This window comes from Emys orbicularis, chromosome 1, assembly GCF_028017835.1.
Source record: "Emys orbicularis isolate rEmyOrb1 chromosome 1, rEmyOrb1.hap1, whole genome shotgun sequence".
NCBI lineage: Eukaryota > Metazoa > Chordata > Testudines > Emydidae > Emys > Emys orbicularis.
The window spans coordinates 42,049,173-42,063,520 of NC_088683.1; the positions used below are offsets into that span (position 1 = coordinate 42,049,173).

The 14,348-nt window shown below is 44.4% G+C and overlaps 1 protein-coding gene across 1 annotated transcript in view; it reads right to left on the minus strand.

Annotated features, from left to right (window-relative positions):
• The window catches only part of MAPK11 (mitogen-activated protein kinase 11), a 53,260-nt gene extending 39,690 nt beyond the window's left edge, over positions 1–13,570 (minus strand). The window contains exon 1 of the mRNA XM_065423308.1: positions 13,458–13,570. Within this exon, the coding sequence (XP_065279380.1) occupies positions 13,458–13,570 (113 nt within the window). The remainder of the gene's footprint in view (positions 1–13,457) is intronic.
• Positions 13,571–14,348: the final 778 nt, after the last annotated feature.

The window sequence follows — 14,348 nt, forward strand, 5'->3', positions numbered from 1 at the left end:
CCAGGACTCCGAGGTCCTTCTCCTCCTCCGTCACTTCCAACCTATGCGTCCCCAGCTTATAACTAAAATTCTTGTTAGTCATCCCTAAATGCATCACCTTACACTTCTCACTATTAAATCTCATCCTATTACTATTACTCCAATTTACCAGGTCATCCAAGTCTCCCTGCAGAATATCCTGATCCTTCTCCGAATTGGCAATACCTCCCAACTTTGTGTCATCCGCAAACTTTATCAACCCACTCCTACATTCGGTTCCGAGGTCAGTAATAAATAGATTAAATAAAATCGGACCCAAAACCGAACCTTGAGGAACCCCACTGGTGACCTCCCTCCAACCTGACAGTTCACCTTTCAGTACTACCCGCTGCAGTCTACCCTTTAACCAGTTCTTTATCCACCTCTGGATTTTCATATCGATCCCCATTTTTTCCAATTTAACCAATAATTCCTCAAGCGGCACAGTATCAAACGCTTTACTAAAATCGAGGTATATTAGATCCACCGCATTTCCTTTATCTAGAAGGTCTGTTACTTTCTCAAAGAAGGAGATCAGGTTGGTTTGGCACGATCTGCCTTTCGTAAATCCATCTTGTAATTTGTCCCAATTGCCACTCGCCTCAAGGTCCTTAACTACTTTCTCCTTCAAAATTTTTTCCAAGACTTTGCATACTACAGATGTTAAACTAACAGGCCTGTAGTTACCCGGGTCACTTTTTTCCCCCTTCTTGAAAATAGGAACCACATTAGCTATTTTCCAGTCCAACGGTACCACCCCCGAGTTTACAGATTCATTAAAAATTATCGTTAAGGGGCTTGCAATTTCTCGTGCCAGTTCCTTCAATATTCTAGGATGAAGATCATCCGGTCCGCCCGATTTAGTCCCGTTTAGCTGGTCAAGTTTGGCTTCCACCTCTGATGCTGTAATGTCAATCCCCCCTCCTTTATTCCCCTCTGTCCTGCTCACTCTATTTCTAAGCCCTTCATTAGCCTTATTAAAGACCGATGCAAAATATTCATTTAGATATTGTGCCATGCCTAGATTATCCTTAATCTCCACTCCATCTACATTCTTCAGCGGTCCCACTTCCTCTTTCTTTGTTTTCTTCCTATTTATATGGCTATAAAACCTCTTACTATTGGATTTAATTCCCCTCGCAAGGTCCAACTCTACACGGCTTTTGGCCTTTCTCACTGCATCCCTACATGCTCTGACCTCAATAAGGTAGGTTTCCTTGCTGATCCCTCCCCTCTTCCATTCTTTGTACGCTTTCTGTTTTTTCTTAATCGCCCCTTTGAGACGCCCGCTCATCCAGCTAGGTCTAAATCTCCTGCCTACTATCCGTTTTCCCTTTCTCGGGATACAGGCCTCGGACAGCTCGTGCAACTTCAACTTGAAATAATCCCAGGCGTCATCTGCCTTTAGATCCCTAAGTATGTTAGCCCAATGCACTTCCCTAAGTAGTTGCCTTAATTTATTAAAGTTGGCCTTTTTGAAATCATAAACCTTAGTCACAGTTTTATTTCTGTTAATCCTTCCATTTAGTTTAAACCGAATTAGCTCATGGTCACTCGAGCCAAGGTTGTCCCCTACAACCATTTCCTCAACGAGGTCCTCACTACTCACCAGCACCAAATCTAGAATTGCATCCCCCCTCGTCGGTTCAGTTACTACTTGATGAAGGAATTCATCTGCTAGCACGTCTAGGAACATCTGAGCCCTATTATTGTTACTAGCATTTGTACCCCAGTCTATATCTGGGAAGTTAAAGTCCCCCATGATTACACAGTTCTTATTAGTTTTTACTTCCCTAAAAACATTAAATAGTTCTCTGTCCGCATCCAGGCTAGATCCCGGCGGTCTATAGCACACCCCAAGCAGTATCTCAGGGGAGGCTTTAGTAGTTCTTCTACCCAGTGTAATTATTGCCCAGACAGACTCCGTCTTATCCATTCCATCACTTATTATTTCTTTACAATTAACCTCATTATTGACATACAATGCCACTCCCCCACCTTTACCTTTCTTCCGGTCATTCCTAAACAGCACATACCCTTCCATACCTGTATTCCAGTCATGACTACTGTTCCACCACGTTTCGGTTATTCCTACGATATCAGGTTTCATTTTTTGGACCAGGAGCTCCAAATCCTCCATTTTGTTACCTAGGCTTCTCGCATTGGTGTATAAGCATCTTACTGTATGCTGTCTATCCTTTCTCCCATTAGTTATGCAATTTGGTACGGACCCCGTACTGTCCAACCGCCCCCTCCTTCTCATGTCCAATCCCCTACCCCTACCTATATCTGTGCTTATCTCTTCACCCTCCTTTTCAGTGTTGGAATCTGGCGTGGAGATTAACTGGACATCTCCCAACCGTCTCCCCCAATTTCCTAGTTTAAAGCCCTTTTGATGAGATGAGCCAGTCTCCCTCCCAGAAGTCTACCTGAAGGGGGGCTCCAAAGAAGATGAGTTAGGCTGCTCTCAGTGGTGGCAGATGACAGAATAAGGAGCAATTGTCTCAAGTAGCAGTGGGGGAGATCTAGGTTGGATATTAGGAAAAACTATTTCACTAGGAGGTGGTGAAGCACTGGAATGGGTTACCTAGGGAGGTGGTGGAATCTCCTTCCTTGGAGGTTTTTAAGGCCCGGCTTGACAAAGCCCTGGCTGGGATGATTTAGTTGGGGTTGGTCCTGTTTTGAGCAGGGGGTTTGGATTAGATGACCTCCTGAGGTCTCTTCCAACCCTAATCTTCTATGATTCTATACTCATCCCTGGTGACTTGAAGTTTCATGCAGATGACCCATGCGACCCCTTAGCTGCATGTTTCCTTGCCCTCACCTCTTCATTTGACCTGCAGCCCCTGTTGAACTCAGTCTGTTGCCACTCACCAAAAGGACATTCACTGGACTTGGTCTTCACCAAGCACTGCTCTCTCTCTGATCTTTCCCCCTCTCCAGCCATCACCTGGTCTCTTTCAGCATCCCTCCCCCAACACTGTCACTTGACCATTCCATGACTTCCAATTCATCTGCATTGATGACTTCTCATCTGTTCTCTCTTGCCTGCCCTCTCTTTCCCTTTCTTCCATTGATATGGTTGTTGATTCTCTCAATTCTTCACTCCATCTTTGACTCTTTTGCTTTTCTTTCCCATCACAAGCTTTGCCCTACCAACCCATAGCCCTGGCTTGCCCCCAACATCTGCTTCCTATGCTTCAGCTCTTGTGCTGCAGGGCATCTCTGGTGGAAATGCTACATCCAGGCTGACTTCCTCCACTATGAATTTGTTCTCACCTCTTTCTGTTCTACCATATTCCTAGTTGCTTAATTGAATCCGATAGTCACAATCCCAGCCACCATAATTGCCACCTTTGACTGGGTCCTCAAACCATCTCTCATGCGCCTCCACTTTTCTCTCTGCACAGGGTCTTACCAATTTCTTCCAAGAGAAAACTGACAAATACAATATGACTCTCTCTCAACACACCTTGCCTTCCTTTCCCCCCCACTACAAATTGCTCTTTTTCCATGGAGCAGATGCGGAAGTACTCACCTGCCATCCTTTTCTGACCGCTCCACTTGCTTCTAATCTCTTCCTGTCCACTTCAGCCCTCCATGCTACCTCCTTTCTTGATCACTGTGGACACCACCACCATCCTGCCAGTCACTCAGGTCCATAACCTGAGCATCTTCTTTGACTCAGACTGTTCTCTAGATCCTCAAACTCAGACCACGTCTATGTCTTGTTAATTCTGTCTGCCTCTCTAAGGGCTGGTCCACACTGGGGCGGGGGATCGATATAGGAAACGCAACTTCAGCTACGAGAATAGCGTAGCTGAAGTCGACGTTTCCTATATCGAACTAAAAGTACTTACTTCGGGTCCACGCGGCGCAGGTAGGCTCCCCCGTCGACAGCGCTTCCTCCTCTCGGCGAGCAGGAGTTCCGCAGTCGACGGGGGAGCGCTTCTGGGATCGATCTATCGCGTCCAGATGAGACGCGATAAATCGATCCCAGAAGATCGATCTCTACCCGCCAAATTAGGCGGGTAGTGTGGACCAGCCCTAAGATACATTCTTTCTGATCCATCCACACAGCTAGCACTCTCCTCCAGGTTCTCAGCATCTCACATCTCGATTACTGCAATACCATTTTCTCTGGCACTGGCAAATGTAATCTTGCCCCATTCATATCCATTCGTAATACTGCTGCAAAGATCATTTTTCTAGCCTATAGCTTAACCATGAAACAGCTTTCTTTGCATCCCTCTGTTAGCTCGCCTTTCTCTAAAGCATCTGTCATAAGCCACTTGTCTTCACTTGCAGGCCCTTCACAGCTTATTCCCACCCTATTTATCGTCTCTTATTAGCTACTGAGATGCTGACTTCCACCTCTGATCAACACACGATGCCAACCTCCACGGCCCACTTGTTAAATTTTCAAACAAGCAACTTCATGTTTTCTTCCATGCTGCCCCACATGCTTGGGAGGAGCTCTCGGTAAACATCTGAATAACTAATGCATTATCCTTCTTCAAACCCCTCCTTGAAATTCTCCTTTGTCATGATGCTTACAAAAAACATGACAACAGTTAGGATGCGGGTGTGCTGTGACCACCGCCCATCATGCTGACCAACATAGTCTCATTGTTTCCTTGTGCACCCTGTAAGTCCGTATCCATCCGCTGTCTTGTCCCATATTTAGATTCCATGCTCTTTCAGGCAGGGACCATCTTTTTGTTCTGATTTTGTACATTGTCTTGCACGGTGGGGTCCTGGCTCATGACTAGGGGCTCCCAGGCTCTGTGGTAACAGAAATGAACAACAACAAACAACAACAGCAGCTATAATTCAAGGTCCCCAAGCAATCAGAATCCTGCTGTGCGAGTGTCAAGATTCACCATGAAATGGGGGACACTGAATGAGAGCAGGAGAGATTGCATCAAAAACCCAAAATGGCAGAGCTGTCAAAGACTCTGCTCAGTTCATTTTTCATCAGATCAGGATTGTCGCTCAATTTCTACCAAGAAACAGAAATGCAAACTCAAGGGAACAAGTCAGTCTCCTGGCAGGAGTCCTTCCATTTTCTCTACAAAATGTGTTAGAAAAAAACCCAAATCTTCAGTAGTAAGTGTCCCCTTGCAGCCAAAAACAGAGGTTTTTTGTATTTCCTTTGCCAGCCTTGCTTTGAAATCAGTCTACAACTCCTGTAAATAAGATCCATATCTTGCAATTCACTACAAAGCTTTGCATAGTCATCTTCAGTGAGAATCATTATCCTCTTTAAAACACAGACCTCATTAGAACCAACGTAGACATCAGCAGAACCATACTTAGGTCCAAGTTTAGCCTTGATGTAAGCGGTGCGCCTCCAATGAAGACAATGGAGCTAACCCTCACCAGGGCTGAATGTAGGCCCAAATCCTGCAAAGGGATCCCAATGAGTGCACCTTTCAGACTCTACAAAGCCCACTTCAGTAAACTACCTCTGCAAAGGCCCACTGGTGCAGATCTGATTGCAGAATCAGAGCCTTCACCCTTGCAGACCCTTCAAGTCTTTGGCTCTCAAATATATCTATATACAAAAAGTGTATGTATTACTCTGAAGTATGATCGTTTCTGTATTCTTTTAGCATTCAAATAAGCAGGCACTTTTACAAATGACACAAATTACAGTGGTGATGTTTTACTTAAAGTTGAAAGTATACATTTAGTGTTATTGTAATTAATGCTGTATTAATATTTCCATTAGAAATAGATATTTGTGGTGGCTTAAAACTGCCATAAAAAGGTGCTGTGGGCTAAAAGTCCTCAAATAAGATCGTAGCTCAGGAGTGATTCTATTTTTAGCCGAAGGTGATTTACAGTCTAACAGTTTCGTATAATTTTAAAAAATACCAACAACCTCCCCCGCTCCTCCCCAAACACTACTTAATGGTCTCCGAAGCGGTTTTGGTGCTCTTAACACTAAGACAATTTATGAAATGAGTTTAGTAAGCAATTACTTTATAATTTAGGCCCCAGTCATGCAGTTCACTGCACCCCCAAGCTGATTTTAAAACCAGCAGAATCACAGGATCAGGATCTTAAACTTTAGAAGTTAGGAACCTTAATCCTATTGCTTCACCTTCCCTTTCAATGCCTCAAAACAAAGTAAGACCAAATTCAGGAAAGGATCTCTTTTCAGGATAGTATGTAAGCTTAACTTTAAGAAGATGCTTACGTTTCATTACAGTCAATCAGACTTAAGCATGTGCGTAAGTGCTTTTCTGAATAAGGGCATATTTTATTATAGTCTGTGGAGAATGAATTATGTGTATTTTTTAAAACAAAATATATGCACCTCAGTTTACCTGTGTGGTATTATCCTGCCTAAATATGTGGAGTTAAATCAAAGGAGGCCGGAAGAAGGAACCCAACAGGAAATGAAACAATGGCTAAAATAAGGTGCTATCATAAAGAATATCAAGGGTCTGTGAGGAAACAACAGGGAAGCTATTGATTGGGGAATAGCTGCCTGGCTCCAGCTAGTCTGGCAAGGTGTACTTTTCCCAGGCCTGCACCTAGGAGCGAAAGGAGAAACTAAAACTTTAAACATGCTGACCTAAAAGGGAGAGGTGGGAGAAGAGGGGTGGTCAGCATGCTGACAAAGAGACCCACTAGGGGAGACAGTCATAAAGAGCATGCTGCAGAAGGCAGTCTGTGCCTCTCCCAGACAGAGATGGGGTTAACTGGGCAGAGGAGAGCTTACAAAAGCTGGCAAGGAAAGATTAAGATATAGGTATGGGGAACTATGCATATAGACTTTGTCACTTTTACCGTTTGCTCTGCATGCTGTGTATCTTTGGGTGAATAAATAATGCTTTATTGTGAAGAAGCTGTTTTTGAGTCACTTTAATCAGCAGCTGTCACAGGCTCCTGGAGGAAAAGTTTTACAGGTGGCAAACTCAATTGGGCCTGCTGGGTTAACGAGGTTGGGAAACAGGGTGGGGGTGCAACCCAGACATCAAGTCTAAAGGCCTGTCTGCACTGCACTCCATCCACTAGTGTCAGCGTGCCGTGCATGGGTACATGCCACAGCAAAGAGCCAGCTGTATCCACACTGCATGTGCAGCTACCCACGGCAATGAAAGTCTCTGGAGCCGTCAGAACCTTTTCCCACTGCCTCCCAGTGGTGGGGTGTACCTGGCCTTTGCGGCTCCCTACAGGACGCCCCACAGTCCTACTACATCCCATGCTAGGAAGCAGCAATGTGGGAGAAACAGCAGCGAAGGTGGATTCTCCAGGCCTGCCTAGAGAGGCCTTTCTGGAGCAGCCACTTTGGAAACCACAGAAACCTGATTCTCCAAGGCTTAGAGGGGCTAGCAACAGTCAATCTGGGCCTGACTGGCCCAGATAGAAGGAGCTACCTGCTCTTAGCAGGTCAGTTCCTGGCTGGGAACAGAGGAGTGAAGAAGGGGGCTGCTCGCTAGGCAAAGGAGCCTAACAATCAGACAGACTTTATGGCTGAATTTACTTAGCTGGGATTGCAGAGAGAGAAGCTGGCCCTGAGATAGGGCTGGAGATAAAAGGGGCCCAGGAAAATAGCAGCAAAGGATTGAAGTCAGTAGTACGTGGCTGCTGTGTACAGGGTCCCTGGGCTGGAACCCAGAGTAGCGGGTGGGCCCAGATTCCCATACCAGACACAAGTAAAGTAGTGTAAGCCCCCAGAAGGAGACAGGGCTTATTTGGGAGCCCGCACAATGGGCTGAATTTAAAGGGGCCAGAGCTGGTGCTGAAGATCCTATTGAGGGCAAATAGACTGTTTATTTATTGGACTCTTTAGTACTCCACAAGGGTTTCATTGGGACTTTGTGACTTGGCCAGAGATTGGCCGGCAGCCTGCATGAGGTGCCATGGGTGAGAACTGACTGTGGTACCACACCCAGCCACTTGGAAGCACTCAAGAAGTGAATGCCCCTTTACTCTCCAGTTGCCAGAACTTTTCCTCGCTGCTGGAGCCTTTCCCTAGGCGACGGGGAAGGCTCTGGCAGCTGGGGCGGCAGTGGGATATCACTCTTATAAATATAGCCGTGTAGATGGGGCAGGCATGGCTTGGGCATGTAGACAATCATGTAGTGTACATACCCTAGGGATTCAGGTGTGATTTTTACCCTACTCACCTAAGCAGCATCTTACCAGCTACACTGCTATTTAGCCCTGTGCTAGGGGGTGCATATAGAGTACATATGCTACATACAGCCCTAGCACAAGTATAAATAGCAGTGTAGATAACAAGGCACTGCTTTGGTGCCTCGAATAAAGACATGCCTGAATCCTGTGGGTATGTACCCTGCCAGGCTCTCTACTCACCCAAGCAGTGCCTCCCCATCCACACTGCTATTTTTAACAGTGTATTGTCCCACTGCCACAGGGAAAAGCTCTGGCAGTGAGGAAAGGTTCCGGCAACTCCTGCTAACAAGCCTTTTCCTGCTGCTTCTCCTTGCGAGAACCTTTCACCGCCATGTGTAGCTATACAGCCTGTGTAGATGCAGCCAGCTTTTTTCTGCTGTGTCTAGCTACATGTTGCCACAAGAGGTATGCAGTGTAGATATAGCCCAAGAATGTTTGGACCATTGGGTTCTACCCTTGAGAAAGGTGAGGGGAGCCAGGCCAGTCAGTTGAGAAGTGCACTCAAATGGGATAAAAAGGATTGAAAACAAAGCTTGCCCTGTAATCATGACATAGTCCAATTTTATTTTATTCTTCCTAGAATAGAAACAAGATGCACTTCAGTATACTTCTTTCCCATCCAAGCAGGCAGATTTTACAAAATGCCCTTTGGAAAACTGGGGAGGGGAGGATACAAAGTTAATAGAAAAAGTGTAGTTTAAATCGAAAATGGTTTTAAAACTCACTGAGTAGGGATGAAATCTTGGCCCCATTGAAGTCAGTGGAAGTTTTGCCACTGAAAAGTTAGGAGTTAACCCTAGATGTTTAATATGTATGCATTTCTTCAAGAAAGGGATCTGTACTGAGGATGCTAAAATGCATGATATTGGTGTCACAGTTACTCTAATTTATTTTTATTATGTCAGGAGTAATTATAGTTAAAGGTTGCATAATAGTTTCTATTTTAATCTCTTGTTATCTGTCACGTACAGCTTCCTGAAATATTCACTTTCTGGGCTGATAGGTTTATGCTTAGTCTCTGCACAAAGAAATTTTGGGGGTAAGTTTAAAAGTAAAACATTTCAGTGGGTTTTTTTTATTATTTTTATATATTCAAAAACAAGTTTTCCATTATATAAAAATCCGTGCAACTTTTTAGAAATGCAAACAAACCCAACTCTCTATGATAAATATCTGGGCCTTGAAAGTGGAAATTTGGCATCATGTAAATAGCCCTAAGTGAGAAGAAATGTCGTGGAGTATTACAGTGAAATTTGTTTTTTATTTGAGTAAGGTATGACCCTTTGAAGTTTATGGGACCTGCATACACCATATCTTATTTGTTTGTTTTTGTGCTAAGCTTAAAGGACCTGATCCTGCACCTATCAAAGTTGATGATAGAACATCCACTGACTTCAATGGGTGAAGGCTAAAATGCAAAGTTCTCAGCTAAGGAAGACTGTGCAGCCTACATCTGCAGAATTAATTGATGAAAATATAGTGTAGGGGCACAGTGCCTGAGGCGAGGACTCCACAGAAGTTCTTTGTGCAGTGCCTGTGGGCTCTGAATTCCAATGGGGTACTAGGCAGGGCTGCTATATGCTTTGTAAAGTTTCCAGGAATGAGCCCCACTCTGATGCACCTTCAGTGTGAGGAGGCTAATCTCTGTGGGTCAGAGATTGCATTTTGCGTCTGGTACAACATCAAAGCACTTTGCCAGCATTTAAATAAATACTTAGCGAAAGGGGCTGCAAAACATTTGTTTTATACCAAAATCATTTTGAGCTACAGGACCACAAAAACACCTGATCTCTCCCCCCTTTATTTCTAACTCTACTTTAAAAACGTAGATGCATTCATACAAAAATTAATTTAAAAAAAGTCACTCCAAGGCTGAGAGTGATAGAATCTGATAGAATCTTCACTAGTACGATTTAGCCCAACATATTGAATGCAACAATTATAACATTTTTTTACCCAAAAGTCCCTCAGATGCAAGTAACAAGTTACATTAAAAGGGGAAGATTTGCAGGAAACAGTTACCCTGAATCAGAAAGGAGGGGAACATCTTACTACGAATAAAGATTTGTTCCAGTACTGTTAAGAAACATATGATTCTATTAAAAACTTTGATCCTATTTCAAAGCCAGTGTTTGGATTTCAAGACTATGGCTTTGATTCAGCAAAGCACTTAGGCATGTGCTTAAATGCAGTTGATTTCAACAAGACTTAAGCATGGTTTAAGTACTTTGCTGCATAGGGTTGGGATTAGTCATATATGGGGCAGAATACATTAGTCAAGAGATGACCAGTTCTCCTGGGTGAGACATATGCTGGTTATCAACATATCACTGATTCCACTGTGGAAAACATTCAAAATATCAATGGATATTAAAATAATTGTACAATGTTTTTCTTTTCTTTTTACAGGCCATGAATCCTTTTCTCACAATGATGGGCTTTTGTTCACATCTATAGTCTCACTCGGGTCAACTGGACTACTCATGTAAGTAACAACTTACTACTTTGGTCCAAAAATGAATATTTTAGCAATAAGCCCTTACCACCACTTTCATTTCAGATGCACTTCCCTGCATTCTCTCTCCTAATTTCTATGCTTTCCTTGGGGGGGGGGGGGGGGGGGGGAAGAAGGAGAGAAGTAGAAGAAATTGTAAATTCTACCACAGCTGAAAACAAGCCAGCTATGCAGCATGTGAAACACCATGTTTCGATTTCCTTTATTATGATTGAAAAGTTTTTGGCATTACACTACAGATTTTTCTTAGAAATATTTGATCTTAAGGAAAAAGGACAGACCAATCAGGTGCAATTAGAAAACTAAGAGGCTTGTTTTCCAACTGCAAACATAACATAGTTCTCAAACTAACAGAAAAAACATGAATCCTCAAATTAAGAGCTATGGTTTAAACTATGGTTTAAATAACTTAGGAACAGAGATAGTCACAGAATTGTGCCCTTAGTTGGAAGGAAATGTATGAATGATCACACAGATTTTGTAGAAAAAGGAAAAACCTGAAATCTACTCAATTCTAGAAAATGAGTTAAGAGAACTTCCAGGTACACCACCTGCCCTAAGATCCCCTGCAAATCATTGTGGGGGAGGGGGGCAGGGGGTTAAATCACATTTTCCTATTTTAAAAATGTTTCTCTCTCCCCTGTTGTGTGAAAGACCCAAAATAAAAACATCCTTAGGAAACTGACAATACAGGGAAAGAGTGAAACTGACCATTCAGAAGGTTTTGTCAAATGCACAACACAAATCAATTGGAAACAAAATTGAGAACTTTTTTTCCCCATTAGTGTCTTTGATTATAGTCATGATAGGGGTTTCGTTGTAAACAGTAGGTAAAATAATTCAGATAGAGGTATGGTTTTTAAACTGATGGTGACTTTTTAAAGAGTTAACAGTTCTGAAAATGATTCAAAGTTTCTACAAATATAGTTAAATATGAATCAAATTGGAAAGTAGTTTGATCCTGCAGGACTGGAAGCACAAAGTAAATGAATTCTGATAGCTGAGCAATTATTCAAAACAGAAGTGTTTAATGGAAATGACACATCATGGATCCCTGCACAATATTAATAGTCTACAGTCTTTGGGTCTCATTCTGCCCTGACTTACAATTCGACTGAAGTCAGTGGGCAAAATTCTGTTCTCATTTACACCGGTGTTGATCCAGAGTAACTCTACTAACTTCACTGATTTACACGGCGTATCCAAGAACTGAATTTGGCCAAATGAGGCTGTATGGGGTATAAGTCAGAGCAGAATTTGACGCCATGTGCTTCTCCATATATCCTACAGCTCACCTCAAATAATGTTTACCACTATATCATTCTACTTATTTCTTTGTTCTCCATTCCTGTGCTGGCACTCTGATTAACCTGTTTGCCAGGAATCACGTAACTCATAGAAACGAGGTATTATTTCAGACACAAATATGGAGCTGTAGCCCACGAAAGCTTATGCTCTAATAAATTTGTTAGTCTCTAAGGTGCCACAAGTACTCCTGTTATTTAGGCAAGACAATGGGTCACACGTAACCCTAAAACAGGCATGACAGAATGCAATGAAGCTTCTCATAACATTAACAAGGAGAACCTTGTTATTCATGCAAAAATCTCTCAGCACTAACACTCTTACTCTTCTCTGCCTGACTCTAGCCAGTTTTATTTCTGATTCACAGAGACAATGACTCTGCAAGATTCCTGGTAGTGTTGCAAAGTGCACATAAAATGAAGGCTTCCTCCTTGATAGATGGATTGACTCTGTAAACAAACTCCTCATTATCTCCCTACACCTAGAAACAGGTTTAAATGAGCCTGGAAGTATTTTTAGGTGAAGGTCTGAGGTGATGTAACAGTGTTATATCAACTAGTGAGCAGGCTACTGGGGGGGGGGGGGGGGAAACAGTCGCTCTGGTGATTTACCCACCTAAAATTTTGTTTAAAGAGAGCAATGGTAAGTTGTTCGAAAGGCAGTGCCAGTCACCTTCACCCCCTAAAATGAATGCACGAGATTCCCCCCCCCCCATAGCAGTGTGAATAAAAGAGTCATCCTAGCAAACTTTAATTCATGCATGCTGCTCAGCAGTGAGGAAGGTCTTAAATCTAGTCTGGGGGAAGCCTCTTTTCAGAAGCCGGAGTGACCTGGGTTACCCTTAGCAACCCATGAGGAATTCCAGAGCTCAACATTATTGTGAGAGTTTCAACTCCAGTGGGGGGCGGGGAAGAGAAAAATCACACACACAGATCCTCTGTGTATAATATGTAGGGTAAGAGAGAGCCTAGAGTATTAGGATCTATAGCATATATTCATAGAAAGATCCTATGGGCCATAGGTGCTGTAACTACGGGTGCTGGGGGTTCTGCTGCACCCCCTGGCTAAGGCTTGAAGTGGTTTCCATCACATATAAGGTTTAGAGTTTGATTCAATGGCTCTCAGCACCCCCAATATAAAAATCGTTCCAGCGCCCCTGCCTATGGCTACTTTGAATCAGCGGCTACCCCACATGGATCACACCGAGAAATCCACCCCCTGTTACACACCCGTCCCGATCCTGGGCGTATCACAAACACACCCCAGTGCCGGGCTTGCCAATACCAGCCCAGGCCTAGCAGCTCCCATGCAAACGGCTTCCGGGCATTGTCTACGCCCAGGCAGAAGGCTGGCAGCCGGGCAATTCTTGCCGGACGGGTCGGGGAGGCGGGTAGAGAGAGCATGGAGCTGTGCCTCTGCCTAGGGGCCGGTCCCCTCCTGCCCTCCGCCCGCGGCTGGCACCTACCACACAGAGCCGTAGGCTCCGGAGCCCACCGGGGTCAGGTTCTGGTAGCGCTGGGGAACCTCCCACACCGTCTTGTTCAATTCCTGCTTGTAGAAGCCGCCTCGCTCGGACATTTTCCGGAGCAGCCGCAGCAGCGGCTCAGCAGCCAGAGCGCTCCAGCTGGAAAGAGCCGCCCGAGCCCCCACCGGGCGGGCACCGCCAGCGGGGGCTGGGGGAGGGACCGGAGGAGGGGAAAAGGGAGGGGTAGACGGCAGGAGGAGGGAAGTGGAGAAGAGAAAGGCGGAGTGGGGAAGCACCTAGAAAGGTAGTCAGAAATGCAAGCCCAAGGCCAGTGTCACAGTATCTCTCTCTCCCCCCCGTGTGACAGCAAGGGGCAGGACAGCATTACTCCCCCTGACCCTGTCACAACCCACGGACACAGCTGATCATTTCAGAAAATAAAGCAGGGAGGGTGGGGGAAAGCCTGGCAGAGCTCAGACTATCCGCCCCAGCCTGGAAGAACCAGGGCACCGCCCACCCCGCCCCTTCCAATTCAGCATGGACACGACAGGAGAGAGAAAAGGCGGATCTGGTCACCCAGTTTTGCCAAATCAGCTGTTCACGTGTATTAGTATATTATTGGGTCTAATGTAAATGTACTGAATTACTAGGAAGCTGTTCCACAACCTAACAGATCTGGCTAGCAGCAGATTTTACCTTGTTGCCAGCTCTAGCGATTTGATCGTGAATCTCATGATAAATAGTATTTTTCTTGAAGCCACAGCGCCTGGAATCGTTTGATTATCTTAGACTTTCAGCTTCCATTTACAGAAGAACTAAGTTTCTAGCCCTCAGGGTTAAAATGAAAAGCTTGAAAAACACAACCCCGAAAGGCTCAAACCCCACAAAGCA